Source organism: Rhinolophus sinicus, chromosome 8, assembly GCF_057876585.1.
Source record: "Rhinolophus sinicus isolate RSI-liver-muscle chromosome 8, RSI-T2T, whole genome shotgun sequence".
NCBI lineage: Eukaryota > Metazoa > Chordata > Mammalia > Chiroptera > Rhinolophidae > Rhinolophus > Rhinolophus sinicus.
Window position 1 is genome coordinate 16157533 of NC_142508.1, and position 16470 is coordinate 16174002.

General features: G+C 41.2%; 1 protein-coding gene across 3 annotated transcripts in view; it reads left to right on the plus strand.

The window, feature by feature from the left end:
• Positions 1-14846, plus strand: part of CEP41 (centrosomal protein 41) — a 41689-nt gene extending 26843 nt beyond the window's left edge. For all 3 annotated transcript variants that reach the window (XM_019751234.3, XM_088799916.1, XM_088799917.1), the window contains 6 exons: positions 3427-3571; positions 5096-5247; positions 5649-5716; positions 6785-6899; positions 7558-7773; positions 8445-14846. In XM_019751234.3, coding sequence (XP_019606793.2) covers positions 3427-3571; positions 5096-5247; positions 5649-5716; positions 6785-6899; positions 7558-7773; positions 8445-8593 — 845 coding nt within the window. In that variant the 3' untranslated portion in view covers positions 8594-14846. The remainder of the gene's footprint in view (positions 1-3426; positions 3572-5095; positions 5248-5648; positions 5717-6784; positions 6900-7557; positions 7774-8444) is intronic.
• The last annotated feature ends 1624 nt before the right edge of the window (positions 14847-16470 follow it).

Genomic DNA, 16470 nt, shown 5'->3' on the forward strand with positions numbered 1-16470 from the left:
CGTCTTTCTTTTTAAAACAGCCATCTGGATTTCTGGCTCTAACATTTGTGTTTTAAATGTTTTAGATGTGTTTAATATACTAATTACTTTTTTCAACAAATATTGTTAGTGTTTTCGAGATACGCTACAAGTCACAGAATTAGGTGCTGTGAGGCTACAAAGATGAAAAAGCACAGCTCTGTGTACGTGGAGTTTGTAGTCGTGTGTGCATGTGTACACACGTGTGCGTGTTGGGTGAGGAGAATGGTAACAAACACAGAATTACTAACATGGCAGAAATTCATAATAGAGGACTGAAAGGAAACCATCATTTGTTGAATATACAGAGGGCGCCAAAATAATGTATACACATTTTAAGAAAGGAAAAAACTGTTATTAAAATTGTAATGCTCGATATATACCGATAACAAAAGATGAATACAAGTCATGTGTATACCTGTTTTTGGCACCCCCGGTATATTGCTAGGTACTTCACATGAGTTTTCTTATTGAATCTTCTCAAAAACCCTAGAAGGAAGGTACACTTTACAGATGAGAAGAAGCCCAAGCCTCAGAGGTTGAATGACTTGCTCAAGATGATACAGCCAGTAAGGAGTGGCCCTACAATACAAATCTGTGTGCCTCCCGTAGCAACCAGTGGCTTTGCTGGGGGAGTTCTGAGGAAGGAAGATATTTTCCAGTTAGAAAACGGAGGTAGGCTTTCTTAAAGCCTGGACCTTGAGGGTGAGGCTGTTGCAGGCTGACGAGCAGCCCAAGCAGAGGCACGGAGAAGAAAAAGCTCCAAGCGTGTCTGGGGAATCACGTAATCCAGTCTGGCTATGGTCTGAGGGAGGAATAGGTGCCTGGTAGGAGATAAGGCTAGAAAGATAGTTGGCTCCAGATTTCCTTTCTTAAACACCGAGTCGAAATAAAACCCCTTGGTTGTACTCTCATGAAAAGAATACACAGAGTGAAGGTCTTTATTTTATCCTGAAGTACTCAACAATCAATGTGTGGCTGTTTATTGAAGGGGAATGTGTTTTGTTAAGGTTGATGTAGGCCAGGAATTTGACTTCTGATTTCAAGACAAGTTTCTCAGGAAGTCTGAACACTGGGTTTGTGCAACTCAACTGTCATTTCCCTGGGCTTGTTTTTGTTAGGGAGGATAAAGAGAATCTGAAAAAGCCAGGAATTTATCTTTGACAGATGCCTCTCACACGGCAGAGAAATAAGGGCTCTTTGTAACAGAGATAATTGAGTCTCCGCATACAAGTACTCCCAATTTTACCCCGGTTATATAAGTACCTGGATTGGGTCTTTTAATTCATTATAGAGATTGCAGCACCAGGACATATGGGCACAGGCAATTTTCTCTTCTGAGATGAATTTGCACAGCAAAATAGGCTCTTGTAAAATAGGACACCATAATGTGTGAGTAATATTAGTGGTTTTCTAGTGCTCTACACAGAATAATAACTCACTCAGGAATGCCTGTAGAACAGATTGTATCTGTTTGCATATTGGCTATCTTTGAAGGATTAAAAAAAAAATCTCCTCTTATAATGTTTATTGTTGTGTCCTAACTGAAAAGTATATTTTTAGAAAATCAGAAAACTGCAAAAAATATATAAAGAAGAAAATTAAAGTAACTAATAATCCCTGTTAACATTTTGGTCTTTTTACCCCCCGTCTAACTCCTACCCAAATCCATACTCTTTGTATATAGTTTTGTGTTATGCTGTTTTCAATTAACGTTTTATCATGCCTACTTTTCCTGTGTCATTAAATGGACTTCCAGAACTTCAGTGTGAAGGCTATGTGCTCATATAATGTCTATCCTTTGGATACACCATAATTTATTTTATTTAATTATCATTTATAATTTATCACTGCTGGGCATTACAGTTTTTCTAAGGTCTCCCTTTTATAAAATACTGCTGCAATATAAATACATAAGTGTTTGTGTGGCTCTGATTATTTCCGGAAGGTAAGTCGCTGCGGGTGGACAAAGGGTGGAACCATTTTGAGACACTCAGTGTTGACTCCACATTATCTCCAGAATGGTTCCACTTGTGTGCATTCCCACCTAGTGAATAACTAGACCTGTTTCTCCCTGTCCTAGCCAATGCTGAATAATTACCATTTTTGTAAATAGTCACCAATTTGATAAATGAAAAATACTATCCGCTAGTTTTATTTTGAATTTCTCTGATAGTGAGATTGAGCTTTGTGGACGTGTGTGTTTATTGGCCATACATATTTCTTCTTTTCAGGACATTACAGGTCCTTTCCCTTTTTTTTTTTTTTTCTCCTGATGGAATGTTCACCTTTTGCTTACTGAATTATGAAAGCTGTATATAGTTATATCTTTTTACTTTGGGAACCATTACAACCTTGGAAATAAATGAGAAAAATCTTTACTTGATGATTTGAAACAGTTGCCAAGCTGTATTAAGTAAAAATTAAACAACAAAACAAGAAAAACTAAAAGTATAGAGCAGTATGAATGGTATTCCCCTGGATATATAAAAAAGGGAGGAAGTGAAATATATGCAAAAGTATGTAGTTGTTTTATTTCTGGAAGGAGACATAAATATCTGAAACTGGTTCCCTGAGGGCCTGCGGGTCTGGAGTGGAAAGAAGACTTCCTTTCCATATTAATTTATCTTGTTTGCAGTTTTCCCTTGTACACATGATCCTTTTTCAATTAAAGAGCTGGTTAACTTTAAAAATCTATAAAGTAAGTATATTAACCTATTCTCATCCACATATGTCACAGATATTTTTCCTAGTTTGTTACTCACCTTTTAATATTCTTTGTGTTGTTTTTTTTGACATATATGAGGTTTGCATTTTTACATTATTAAATCTATTAGCCTTTCATGCTGTGTTTCGTTTTATGGCTTTAGACTCATAAACTCCAAAATAAGATAAATTGTTTACCTCTGTTTTCCTGTTAGCTTGCTCAGTTTTTGTTTTGTTTTTTTAGAAAGTGTGTACTTAAGGGTGAGATTTATTAATAAAATCATTCATTGTGACTGCTTCCTCAGGGTTGTTTTTTAGTGAGAATACCATGTTTATTAACCAATTGAGTGTTGGTGAAAACTAGAATGATTACTAATGAAACTTGATGCCACTACCCTGAGTCGTGCTAAGACGCTAGCAATGTTATCCGCCATTAGTGCCATTGTCAACACAGTAAAAAAGACAACATCCGAGTATTATTACGAAACCAGTTTTCACCCTGCAGCTCCCCTGAAAAGGGCCTTCGGGACTCCTGAGGCCCGCAGACGACATTTCGAGAACATCTATCCATTAGAATTTATAGAACAATTTAATTATGGTGATGGGATTTCCTTTTCTTGACCTGATTTCAATGACACTGCCTAACAAGTAAATATGTACTCTGCAGTTCAATTTACTTATCTCTTCATCTGCAAAATTTAGACAATGATTCTGCCACTTCGGACCCTGATGCTGAAATCACCGCCAGGACCAACGGGAAGGGGAGCCCCGGGGAGCAGTCACCGAGCCCCGTCCAGTTCATAAATAGCATGGGAGCTGGGGACTCCAGTCGCTCGACTCTCCAGAGGTACTGTAATCGGACTCCTGTTTTCACTGCATTTTACCTTCACGTTAGTCTAGTGACCGATTTCCGGGACATAGCTGGTGGTAGTGAAGTCCAGCATTTTCATCCCAGCCCTTCTCCTTTCTCTTGGTATCAGTGCCACCTCCTGAATCTTTTCACAGCATTCTTTGTCAATCAGTGTAAGAGTCTATTACTAGGGAGGCATTACTTTTCACTCCTCACTGCCCTCCCCACAGTGTGCTGACATTAAGTAGGTAGGGAGCTACGTAAAAGACGGAGCACAGCCCTCGGCAGATTCCCATGCTGCACGTGGCTGGGTCTTCTTGTTCCTTTCTCTCAAATAGTAACTGTTGATTCCAAGACAGTGCTGATTTTCAGTACATACTCATATCCATCCCTTCTACTGGTAAAACAATTCGACTAGAGAAAGAATTGCTATCATCTCTACCACTGTTACTATTTTTATAACTTCTTTGGTGCAAAGACTAAAATTGCGTTCAAAACAAGTTAGACCAACAGGACTTCCACGGAGAATGCAATTTTCATAAGAAATAGAATTTCTTCTTCTTTGGCTCACCAACAGGAGCCCAAGGTGCCATATAGTTCTAGTGTTTCTCAGACTTAAATGCAGAGTTTGATTTGCTGGGATGGGAGAGGAACTGTGCTAAGTGCCAATCGCTGGTTTGGCACATACGTCTTCATATTTGCCTCGGAAAGTCATCATCTTCTTATTCTAGCGATATGTCACTAACTGCCATTTTGTTCATAACATATAATCTTCTTTATTCTTTCGATTCATGTTTTCACCAATTTTTGCCTGTAGTGTTAACATGGCAACAAGTTGCAGTCATTTTATGACCTTAGAAATGGAACTGTCAGTGATGAAGTCCCTCATTTGAATCCTAGCTTTTCCTCTGTCTCGTTATATGAGTACCACCAACTCTAAACGCCTCTTCTACCTCAACATTGTAACCTATAAAATCGAAGTAAGTTCAGGTAACTGCTGAAAACATTAAGGTTCAAAATCCATATTGGATAGGTTACTGTATGAAATACATTATAACATTGTTGTTACTTTATATTACATATAATACACACAGAAGCACTTCATTTTTCCTGTGCTAGCAACCTTATTCTTTCCCGTTTTGCTCCGCTTTCTTACATCCCTCAAAATTGCATTGGATGAACTGTTCGCCCATTTCTCTCTCTGATTGTGGCTCTTGCTGCTGGAGGCTGCATGCACCCTACGGTCTGTGCCCTCTCAGCCATACAAATGACGCCATATGCATTCTCTGAAAGTAAGTGTGGACCTGTGCATCCCCTCCTTGGGGTCCAGTGAGATAGAATAGGAATCCAGAGGATCTTACATTCTGAGGCCGAACTGAGACACTATATCCATTTCCCATTTTCTTTGAAGTGTCTTTTGAAAAGCCACTGAGCTCTCTTTCGCTATTCTGAAGAAACGCGTTTGACCTTTAAGCCACCAACCCCTGACTAGTTTCTGCTGACCTACTTTTTCACTTGCAGCGTCATCAGTGGTGTTGGGGAACTGGATCTAGACAAAGGGCTAGTGAAGAAAGCAGAGCCCAACACCAAAGACAAACCTTATCCCGACTGCCCCTTCCTGCTACTAGATGTGCGAGATAGAGATTCTTACCAGCAGTGCCACATTGTTGGAGGTAAGAGAGAGGAGGCTTTATAGTGTCTCACTCGCCAAAACAGAGTCCATTCTTGAGTCCCAGCAGGACTGAACCATGTCCTATGGTCAACAACTAAGGAAACCATGTGAGCTGAACCCATTATGGGAACCTGTGAGTTGGCTTTACCATAATGCTCTGCGAGAGGCTGGGGAGCTTCTCACGTGGCCCTGGTGCCCAGTGCTAAATGTCAGACAGTCAAGTGAAGCTTCATATTCAGTTCATAGTGTCCTGTTTTCTCTTTCACGAAAGTATTTAGGTTTATGGCTTGTTGATTTTGAAAATACATTTCTTTTAATTCTTAGATTTTTCACCAGCTGGGAATTGGGGCCAAGTCCTACTACGAGAACTACAAACTACCTACGTGTTTCTTCTCTTTGCAGCTTACAGTTACCCAATTGCGACTCTGTCTAGAACAATGAACCCTTATTCAAATGATATTCTTGAATATGTATCCTTTGTTGCATTTTAAGGAGTTGGGTCATAATGAGGATTTTAAGAATCAGTCTTACCATGAATGTGTAAGTGCTCCTAGTAAGGAAACTCTGAGAAGGACTTTTGATAATAATCAGCTTACTTAGCATGTCATGGAATTTGAATTCTTAACTGTTGCTGAGTATCCTGACTATTATAGCAGAAGCTTCCCGACTATGTTGCAACTGGGCTCAAAAACATCAGGTGAAAGGTTATGTTCCAGTAAGAGTCAGTACTAAGACTTTTTTTTCCCCCCAGAAAGATTTCCCAAGTAAAACTTAAAAAGTAAGTTTTCTTCTATTTTAACTTATTTCTTCTTAAAATTTTAATTTTCTGGCTCAAAAAATCATACAAGGAGAAAATAATTTAAATACTGAAATGTGTAAGAAATCTCCAATAATCACTCATTTGAATGACTCTTACTATGTTTTTGTATATTTTATTCCAGATTGTCTTCTATGTATTTTTTTAACAAAGTAGAAATTATACTGTATATATAATTTAGTATCTTGTTTTTCCCTGCTTCATATTACAATGTATTAAGTATTTCCTCACATTAACACAAGCTCTTTTCAAACTCTTCTTTTGATGCAGTATATCTTCAGATTTACTATAATTTACTAAACTTCTCTATTGTACTTTTAGTTGATCCCCTTTTTTTTTCAATATTACAAATAAGGCTGCAGTAATATTACAAATGAGGCTAACTTTAAGTGGACATTAAAGTTTTTCTATTTCCTTGCCTGTACAATGGAGCTTGTAATGCTTACTTTCCAGGGTTGTAGGATAACAGAGTTAAAGAGTGCATAGTGTATAATGCGTGCTGTCTTGGACCATCGTAATATTAATTTAGAAAAGAACACCAGCTTGTGTGGTTTCCATGACAGGAAGAAATCCAGTAACTGCTGGTGTGATGGGGAAAGAGCAGGGTTGTCTGATGTCCCCCTGAATTCAGAACTCTGACAGCTCTTTGTTCCTTGGGGGTTTCTTATAGTCTAAGAGCATTAACTCAGTGTGGTCGAACCTTAACTCATCTGCCTCTTAGAAAAATGCCCATGGCAAGATCATCATTCTCTATGACGACGATGAGAGGCTGGCCAGCCAGGCGGCCACCACCATGTGTGAGCGGGGGTTTGAAAACCTCTTCATGCTTTCCGGAGGTGAGCGGGGCTGTATTCCCCTTAGGAACGAAAAGACAGATACCTGGATTCACAATCCTTCAACCCTCCCTCATCACCTTTTTCCTCTGAGTGGTCATAATTTAGTACAGACATAACCTCGGAGATACTGCTGGTTGGGTTCCAGACCACTGCAATAAAGCCAGTATCACAATCAAGCAAGTCATAAGCTCTTTGCTGGGGGAGGGTCTTGCCTTCAGTTTGTAAAGATAACATCTGTAAGGTGCAGCCAAGTGAAGCGCAGTTAAACGAGCTGTGCCTGTATTCTGGAAAGAGAGAAAGCCGTGCTGGCTGAAAGGGGGAGGCTGGGGTTCTGGGAAGCTTCCGTTAGCTTTATCAGCACATGTTTTAAATTCCTGAAATACTGACGTTGCTTCAGGGCACTGTAAGAAAGCCTCAATACTGAAGACTTGAGCGAAAGGATTTCTGGTGGAATTCTCAGAATCCCACGTAACAGCTGACATTAGTCGGGTGTATTTTACTTCATGGGGAAGCAGTTAAGTCAGAAAGATTTCACGTCCGTCCTTGTGTTGGCCTCAACTTGGAGACCAAAGAAGAGGAGACATGCGGGCTCCTTGTCAGAGTTTGCCTTGGCCTGCCCATGTTAATGCTGCTTTTTCTGATGGTCTTCCACACCTAGGTCTAAAGGTCTTAGCTCAGAAATTCCCAGAAGGACTGATTACGGGTTCCCTGCCAGCGTCTTGCCAGCAAGCCGTTCCTCCTGGTTCTGCCCGGAAACGATCCAGCCCCAAAGTGCCACTCCCACTGGCCGAGAATAAGTGGCGATTTACCCCAGAAGACCTAAAAAAGATAGAATATTACCTGGAAGAGGATCAAGGTCCTGCAGACGATCCCAGTAAGATATTTTAAGCTTTAGAGATAATGTTTCCTGTAGAGTTTGAGATCTGCAGCTTTGAACATCACCTCATCATATGAAAAGCTTGACCTCTTGTAATATATTCAGTCTTAAAATATTTGGTACAGGGTGGTACAGGGTGTGGGGGGCAAGTGGAGGTGATCCCAGGTTGTGGCGAGAATTAGGTATTGTGCACAGACATAGAAGAAAATGTATCAGTCAAATAAAGCATGTATCTGAGGCAGAGACGAGAGGTTAGGTAAGCTAAGGCGTTAGATCCCTTCTTGGATAGTTTTCGTTTCCTCCTGTTGCTGCTAGGTACACTTAAACCTCTTCTGACCTTTCCGTTGCACTCTACTTCCTCTTGTCTGTCTGTCCTCTAATGGCTCCTGTCTCCTTCTCTACCAAGAAGGCTAGGTTGATTAGGGATCATGGAGAGGAAGGAAGGAAGAAAAGCTGTCTGGGTTTCCTTTCATTCCTGCCCCCTTCCCCACCTTCAAGTTAATCTCAGGGATAAAGAGTAGGTTTTCGCCTTAAGTAAATGCTGAATAGGACTTCATTAGCTCAAAAATGGTTGTAGCCTAAGACTTCATTAGCTTAAAAGTGTACTTGGCAGATTGTCCCTGGAATCATTCTTGCAGCTCAGCTCCCTGCTTTCTTGCTCCTTTCAGGCCGGCTGAGCCAAGCTAATGCCTCCGGGAGAGACTCCAAGGTTTCAGGCAGCCGCAGCGGTCAGAGCCTGCCCACCGGGGGCCCTGCTGGCCACCCGAGCCCCCGCTCGCTCGTCAGTGGCCACCTGCAAGGCAAACCCTGGAAGTAAAGACTTTGTCTGTCTTAGTTGAGTACATGTTTTGTCTCCTTCCGGAACCCCTGCACAGTTCCCCAGTTGGTCATTTCCAGAAACTGCTGCAGAGGAAAGACCACGACCTGTGTGATAGGCCCTTCTCCCTCTTCCTGTCTCCTGCTCCTCTCCCACCTCCAACTCGGGAAGGAGTTTTACAAAAGCCAGAGGCATGACAGGCTCTAGTGTCCTTCCTATGGTTTACAGAATACTTCAGTCTCTGAAACAGAGTAGGAAAAAAAGAGTCTAATTTTTTTTTAGGCTTTAATGTTTTTAAATCAGGTCCAGCTTGTTTCGGTCTGTATCCTGCATTGTTTTGTCAGGGCTTCCGTCCCATCCGGTATGCGTTTCCCAACCAGTTCCTTCTCACTCACTGTTCTTGGTTTCATGAAGGTTCTCCAGGTAGGCTTTGCGGCCTGAGGAGCTGGCCCTGGGGGCGCAGGGGATTCTTAGCTTTCGGCCTTCCCAGGTGCCCCCCCATCAGGTGTGGGCCCACTGGCCATGGCGCTCTTCCCAGCACACACTGCAGGCTCGGCCGTGAGTTGGGAGCATCGCTCAGTTTTAAGATTCAGTAGAACAGCTCTCACACTTCCCGAACATTCCTCCTTAGTAGCCGCTTTCCTGGAGCCAGCTCAGGCGATGAAGTGTGCTCAGCTCACCTTCACACAGGGTTTGGGCCCCTCCCAGGAAAGCCTCGTCCATTGTACAGAGCTGTGTCGAGAGCCACCGAAGCCCCTCCGAGCTGTCCCTCATTTGCAGGTGGTGGGTCAGTTATGAATTTCCATTACCCAGCTCGGGCCCGTCCATCGGAGATGGGTAAAAATGATCATCTTCGGGTGGGCCACAGCGGGCACACAGGTGAGGACGCCTCTATGGTCCTTTGTCAGAGCTGACAGCCCCTTAAGCCCTTGCTCAAAATACAGTATTAGTCTAATTGAGTAATTAATGCAATTTCCTGCTTACTTTTCATTCTCATGACTGAGCTGTGATTAGGAGGTTGTGATTATAGATTCTGGTTTGGGCCAGAATTTTGAATCAGCATTAATTGAATTGCTAGATGACTGACATCCATTCCATTTAATTGGGGGAACAAAAGACCTCAGGTAAGGATGAGGAACTCTGAAATCCTCAGGAAAAGGAAAAGAGCCGTGTTCATTTTTATGGTCTGTGATCTGTAGCTGTGATAAGGGACTGAGGAATAAATTTGCTCTTTGTCATGGCAACCAGCTTCTGAAAAGCCAACTGAAAATTGCCTATCCTTAGGTGGTTACTGCTGCTGGGTAAGATTTGCCTTAATGGTACTATTTCCTCACCATCAAAAAACAAAACAAAACAAAAAAGTACCACAGTATTTCCAGCATGGGGGGGGTGGGGGGCGGGCTGTGTTTGTAAGAGAAATAATGGTAGTAAATATCTCGTGGAGGCATATGGAAAAAGAACTTTCAGATTCAGCCCAGTTCTGTTTTAGTGTTTATTCCTCTCTACTTGATTTCCAAAGTACAACATTTTCCGATGCTTTAGAAGTCAAACAAACCAGCGACATTGTTCAGATGTCAAGCCGTGCCCAATTTTCCACAAGATTCAAGAATCTTGTATAAAATTCAGCCAACGTACACATAGCTGTAATGAGGAGCCTGTCATGTTTCCCCATAAATTTATTGCCTGAGAACTTAGTTCAGCCTTTTGCTAATGCCAAAACGCCCTGGCTTTTTATTTTCTTTACAGCATAGATTTTTTCAAATGCAAATTTTTCCACACTCAACTTTCCCCTAGCATGGACAAGATTTTCAGCCATTTCTGACACATATACATTTTTAAGGGGGAAAAAAAAATGTTTTCTCTGTAACAAAGTTCTGGTTATGCCATTTTAAAGTTGACTAGTCAGGAGTTTAGATTTCCCCACTCGTTCTATTTGGAGAGTACGTGGTGGGCCCCCTTTCTTCCTGTTCTGCACCCTCACCACGAAACAACACCCGAGTGTCAGAAACTACTGTGGATATGTGCAAAGTCAGGTTAGCCAGACCTGTTAGCATTGCTGCGTGTTTAGCCGAGCAATCTGGCAGGATGAGTATGTTTATGTGGTTTCCCCAGAGTGCTTTGTCCTCTTGGTAAGGCTTTTAAACAACTACTCCTCAAAGACCTGCTCCGATTCTGCACTCTGGGTGTTAAATGTCACTCGCAGACAGTTTTTATATGCTCAAGGCACTGCTTTGAGTGTTCTCCTTTACTCGTTTCTTCATTGGGTTAACTGACGTGTATTATTTAAGTGACCGGTGATACTTTGTGCAATTGTGAAGAGTAGAGATTAAAGTCCATAGTTGTTGTTTGCTATTAATAATAATGCTGAGATCTGCCAACTCCTCTCTTCCTCTCTGTTGAGATGATTTGGGGGAGCCACGTGAGACAGGGATGATTTGAAAGAGTACCTCTTTTTGCTGCATCTCCCAGGAAGGCATATATTCTTTATATAAATAAATCAGGAAATCATTTCAGTTAGGGCCAGGGACCTCCGCTCTCTAGTCAGAGGTCTGGGTTTCTCTTCATGCTGAGGCAGGGACTAATTGCCATTTTAAACACATGGCAGCAGGACTTCCCTGACAATGTTTCAGGGGGTGATGAGCTGTCCTTGCCTTGTAACCCCTCAGATGGAAGGTGATTTATCGATGGACAGCTTCAGCTCCATCTGAGCCGTGGTGATGGCCAAACTCTAAATAATACAGTCAGTGCTTTAAAGAGGTAGGTATTTAAGAAAAAAAGGAGGGAAGGCAAGGGAGAGGCAAGGAAACAAGAAGTAGCGAGGGAGGGAAAAGCTACATTACACGTTTGAAAATAAAAAGAACATCTTGAGCTGTAATAATGTCCGCTTTAATCTACTGAAAGGTAAAGAATGATTCAAATGGCCTAAAAGTCATTTTGTTTTTTACCTTGACTGGAAAACCAGAACCAGCACAATCATAGGACTTGGTGCAAAACAGAATTAGAAGAGAACAAATAATGTTCATTAGTTACTGAGAGATTTTTCCTGTGGTGCTATGGAGATTATACAAACCTTCTTAAGGTTTTAGGCGGCTCACCAAGAACACAGAACAAAACAAAAACCTTCTTTTCTCTAACTCCCTTGTGGAATATAAGTGAAATAAGTCCTAGACTAGGAATAAATATGTAGGTAATTTTTCTTGTGTTGGTTTTGGTTTCTGTGATGTTATATATTGGTTATTATATATATTTTTTATGTTATCTGACTTTTTAAAGGGGGATAGTTAATGTCTGTCCACCTGGATTTAAATCCACAACTGCCTTCTTGCTTTACTCTGAAGATAATCAAGAACCCACTTTCTCCAGTTCCAAAATGTTCTGTGTCTTTAATGTACGTTTATTTTCTTCACAATTCTTTCAAAGATGTAACTCCCATAATACTTTTCTTTTTTTTAAGAAACATGGATTCTAATTCATCAGTGTAATTATGTGAGCATGGTGACATGCTTATATGCAGTTCAATTAATTTTTTGATTAACAAATAACATTTCCCTGTAAAAACACTAAATAAGACGCTGTGCTTCCAAAGCGTTCAGTATACATTTGAATAGTAGTACTTGCCCAGAATTGTAGTAATTATTGAAGCTGTCTATTGTGGTATCCTTAAATTGGTTCACAGGTCAAGTGTAGCATAAAATACGTTAACGGTAGAAATGTGTCCGCGTTGCATTCTGACAGAACGGGTTTCGGTGCATGATTTTATGTGTGTTTGCAAAACTGTGTTTGTCACCCCGCGATCCCCTTGTGATCTCTCACTCTCCGATGCTGACGCCTTTGTTCTGAAGGCAGAAGCAGATTCTCGTGGCTGGTGTAACATCCTGAAGGCCCAGGATAAAATGCGGGGCAAACAGAAGTCATTGACGGACTACAGTTTGTAAATTATTTGAAATTATTTTGACTATATATAAGCTCCTAGAGGGTGAAAATCAACGACATAACCATGGCCCTTAATAAGGGTGTGTGACTCAGTGAATTAATCCTGGCAAGACTGAAGTCTGGGACGTAATGCCGTTGCGGTGGCCCCTCAGCACCGGGCTGCCATCCTGGAGATTTGGAAAGCTCTGCATCTTTTCTCCCCTTGTGCTACATCCTGTTTTTGCAGGAGAGGCATTCACAACCGGAGGTTTTTAGATTGCCCCTGCAGGAAGCTCCCAGAGAGCTGTTAGGGGCGTCGTCATTCAACCAGGCCTGTTTTCACGGTCCCTTCAGGCTGAAAGTGACCTTCAGAATTCATCAGTGTAATTCATCACCATCCCCATCTGAGAGTGGGGTATTTTCTGTCTCTCGTTTCAAATCTTGACGATTTCCAGATAATAGACATTTATGGAGAGCTGACTGTTAGGCAAGGTTCCTAGATTGTTTGTTTTATGTTTAGACTCATTTAATTCTCAAACAACAGTCCTGCGAGGTAGGCTCCCCATTCTCAGGTGAGGAGGCTGAGGGTTCAGTGGAGATTAACCAACTTGCCCTGAGTCACCGAGCTAGAAGGTGGAGACGCCAAGATCCAGCTTGAGAACTATAGCTCCTGAGCAAGTTCATTCAGCCACTCGGCTGCATGCTTCCCACCCTGCGTAGGTACAGCCATGCTCTCCCTCGGCATGCCGCCAATGTACCAACGAAAATGTAACTTTCCCTTGGCTGTTGGCTTCCCTTCTTGTCACCTGAAATTCCACTGAGAGCTTTCCTCCTCTGCCTGCACGAAAGGTGATGGAAATTGAGGGACTGAAATGTCTGCCCCTGACACTACGTATTTCCACATTTCCACAGTCTCTGTCTGGGGGCCTGCCTTGAAGAGAGGTGTTCCAAGGTTTCTACGGTTTGTTTCTTAGTCATACCTACTGAGGTATCACTTAAGGAATGAGAGTTACAAACTCTCCATTAGACTGTGGGAACAAAGTAAGCTGTTTCCCTGAGAGGTTGAACTATCCATTCAATAAACCATCTTGATATGACTTGCGTCTGGTCTCTTCTCTCCTTTGTGGTGACGTTTCTGATTTAGGCTGAGACAGAAATTCCATGAATTGGCTCACAGTCACAGGCCTGGGTTTCACGGGAGGAAGCTGCAGCCACCCTCTGTGCCTCAGTCGGTGTTAGCAGAGCTCCTGTTCCACTGCAATCTAGAATGTCACCGAACACTACTACTATGGCTAAGCAAGAGACTTTTCATTTGCTTCTTTTAGTTTGGCAAGCAACATTTGGCAGTCTCGGTCTCTGGGGTTGTTAGATGATGTTCACAGTTTGAGTTGCCAAATGAATGCAGATCGTGAAAGCTTTGGGGAGAATTCATTACCCTTTGACAGTTTTTCAGAGTTGACGGGGGCTCTGTGCTTTTTTTCTCAGAGCTCTTCCTTCATCTGGCCAATTTGAATGTTACGGTTGGTCATATCAATTTCCTGAAAGTAGCCTCTGGGTCTCAGTATGTTCACAGAGTGACGTTTCTGTCCTTAGAGTCCTCAGAACGTGAGTCCATCTGCATCTCCAAATCCACCTACTCCCACCTCGCCCTTGCAAAACAATTGCTGAGATGATGAATAGCCAGCCCTGCACCAGATGAGGGACCACTGAGGTCATATCTGGATTGTATTCAATGACAGTTCAGTTTTAACTTCAAGCCAAAGCCAGAAAGCTAGATGTGCATATCTCAGTGTTAATTCAAGAGACCACCCAAAGGATTCTTGTGGACCACCAATGGCCCACAGGCCACATTGAGAGCCATATATAATGGTCTAAGGAAAAGGTAAAATGAGTCCATTTAAAAATAAGGAGTTTTGAAAGCCCTGGAGAATAGGCATCACAATTAGCATAATCAATCCCCAGATTGCTATGGGAACTGAATGTGAGCAGAAAGGCTCTTGGGAATTTTCATCGGAGCTATAGCAGAGTCCTTGGGGAATGGTCCCCAGCTGGGGGACACGAGTAACCCTTTCCCTTGGTAGAGACACTGCTGCTTCCAGCTCTATCTGGAGTGTAAATTTTTCCAAAGATAAGACAAGTGCATTGTTCTGGGCAAGAAGGTAAAATATGATGCCAGAACAAAAGACATGAGTTGAGACAAATTATAAAAAAGAATCTGGGCACAAATTAAGATGGCCATTTAGATGTTTGATGTTGATAATAAGCTGATACTCCATAACTTTACCCACGGGTTATCTGGGGTGTTTGAAAGAGCTTCCCCACCCCACCCCACCCGACCCCCAATTAGAAAAGCTCACTGCAAGAAATTCAGAAAAGTATAAAGAGGAAAACCACCCAGAGTAACCACAATTATTGGGGACTAGATCCTTCCAGGCATAGTGTGTAGTGCGTGTGTCTGTATGTTTCAAACAAAATTGATATTCATACTCATACTATTTTGTAACCAGCTTTTTTTTTAACTGTATGGAAGCATAAATCACATGCCATAAAATTCACCCATTCTAAACATACAATTCAGTGATTTTCAGTAAATTTGCAGTTGTGCAACCGTCACCACAATCCTGTTTTAGAACATTTCCATCATAGGGGCCAGCGTTTTTCACTTCGTCTGTTGTGCCCATTTTTCCATGTCAGCGCAAACCAAGTGGCTTCATGACCCTCTGCTGTGTAAACGTGTCAGATCCCTGTCAATACTGGTGTATATTTAGGTTCTTCTGCTTTTTATTTAAATTTTTATAGTTACAACCACGTACATACATACGTTTGAATTTGTCTAAATATTTTTACAAAATACATTCTTACGAGTGGACTTTCTGGGTCAAAGAAGCAATACATTGCAAATTTTCATTTATATTGCCAAAAAGCCCTCAGGGAAGGTGGCGTAAATTTATCCTCCCACCAGTAGGATATGACAGGTCTGACTTCTTCGTACCCTTGATAACGGTCTTTTTATTCTTTGTCAATCTGATGGGAGAAAAAAACGATATATTTGTTTTTCTTTAGTGTGAAAAGATCACTCAGAGAATCAGTATCTTTCATACATTTATTGGCTTTTTTTGTGTTCTTCTTTTGGGAATTTCCTGTTTTTCTTTTGAAATGTTAGTCCTTTTTTTTTTTTTTTTTTTAACCCCATTTACTTATAAGAGTTCTTTTCCCCTCAAGGTTATTAATACCTTTTCACATATGCTGCAATATTTTCTAAAATTATCGCTTCTCTTTTAGTTTTTTTGTTTGTATGTATAAAATAAAAATTCTTTACCCATAGGTTTGTAACACTATGTATCTGCCAACAAAATGTAAAGCACTTTGAAAATACAGAAAGAAAAAAAAAAAAAGAAAAAAGAAATTATTAATGACTTTCTTGTCTCCATGTAACAAGCATTTATTAAGTGCCAACTGCCTGCCATGTATCTGGCCGGCCAGTACGGATCAAGTGTTGAACAGAACAATGCAGTTCCTGCCCTCATGGAATTTTCATTCTGGTGCTTCATTCCTTCTCCTTTCTTAAGACTTTTACTGGCTCAGAGCCTTACTTTCTAAACTACAACTCAGGGAATTCAAAGTAACTTGCAAGCCTAGAATATACAAATTACAAAATTTATGCGTTCGTTAGTAAAAGTGGAGAACATTCAACAAATATTTAGTGGGCATCGCCATGTCTGGTACTATTGATGGTTTTGGAGATTGAATGCCAAACAAAGTGGTCCCCACTCTTGGAGCAGAGTTTATTTTAAATTAAGCAGTTCAACCCCTTGAAGCCTAAGTAATCCAATTTTGTGAAATGATATATTGTCTTGCTAATGTAGTATTTTTTCACTTACCGGTCTTTATTAAACAAAAAAGATCAGTTTTTCACTTGCCCAAATTGAGCTGTTAAAATGGGTTTCAGCTTATCTTCCTAGATA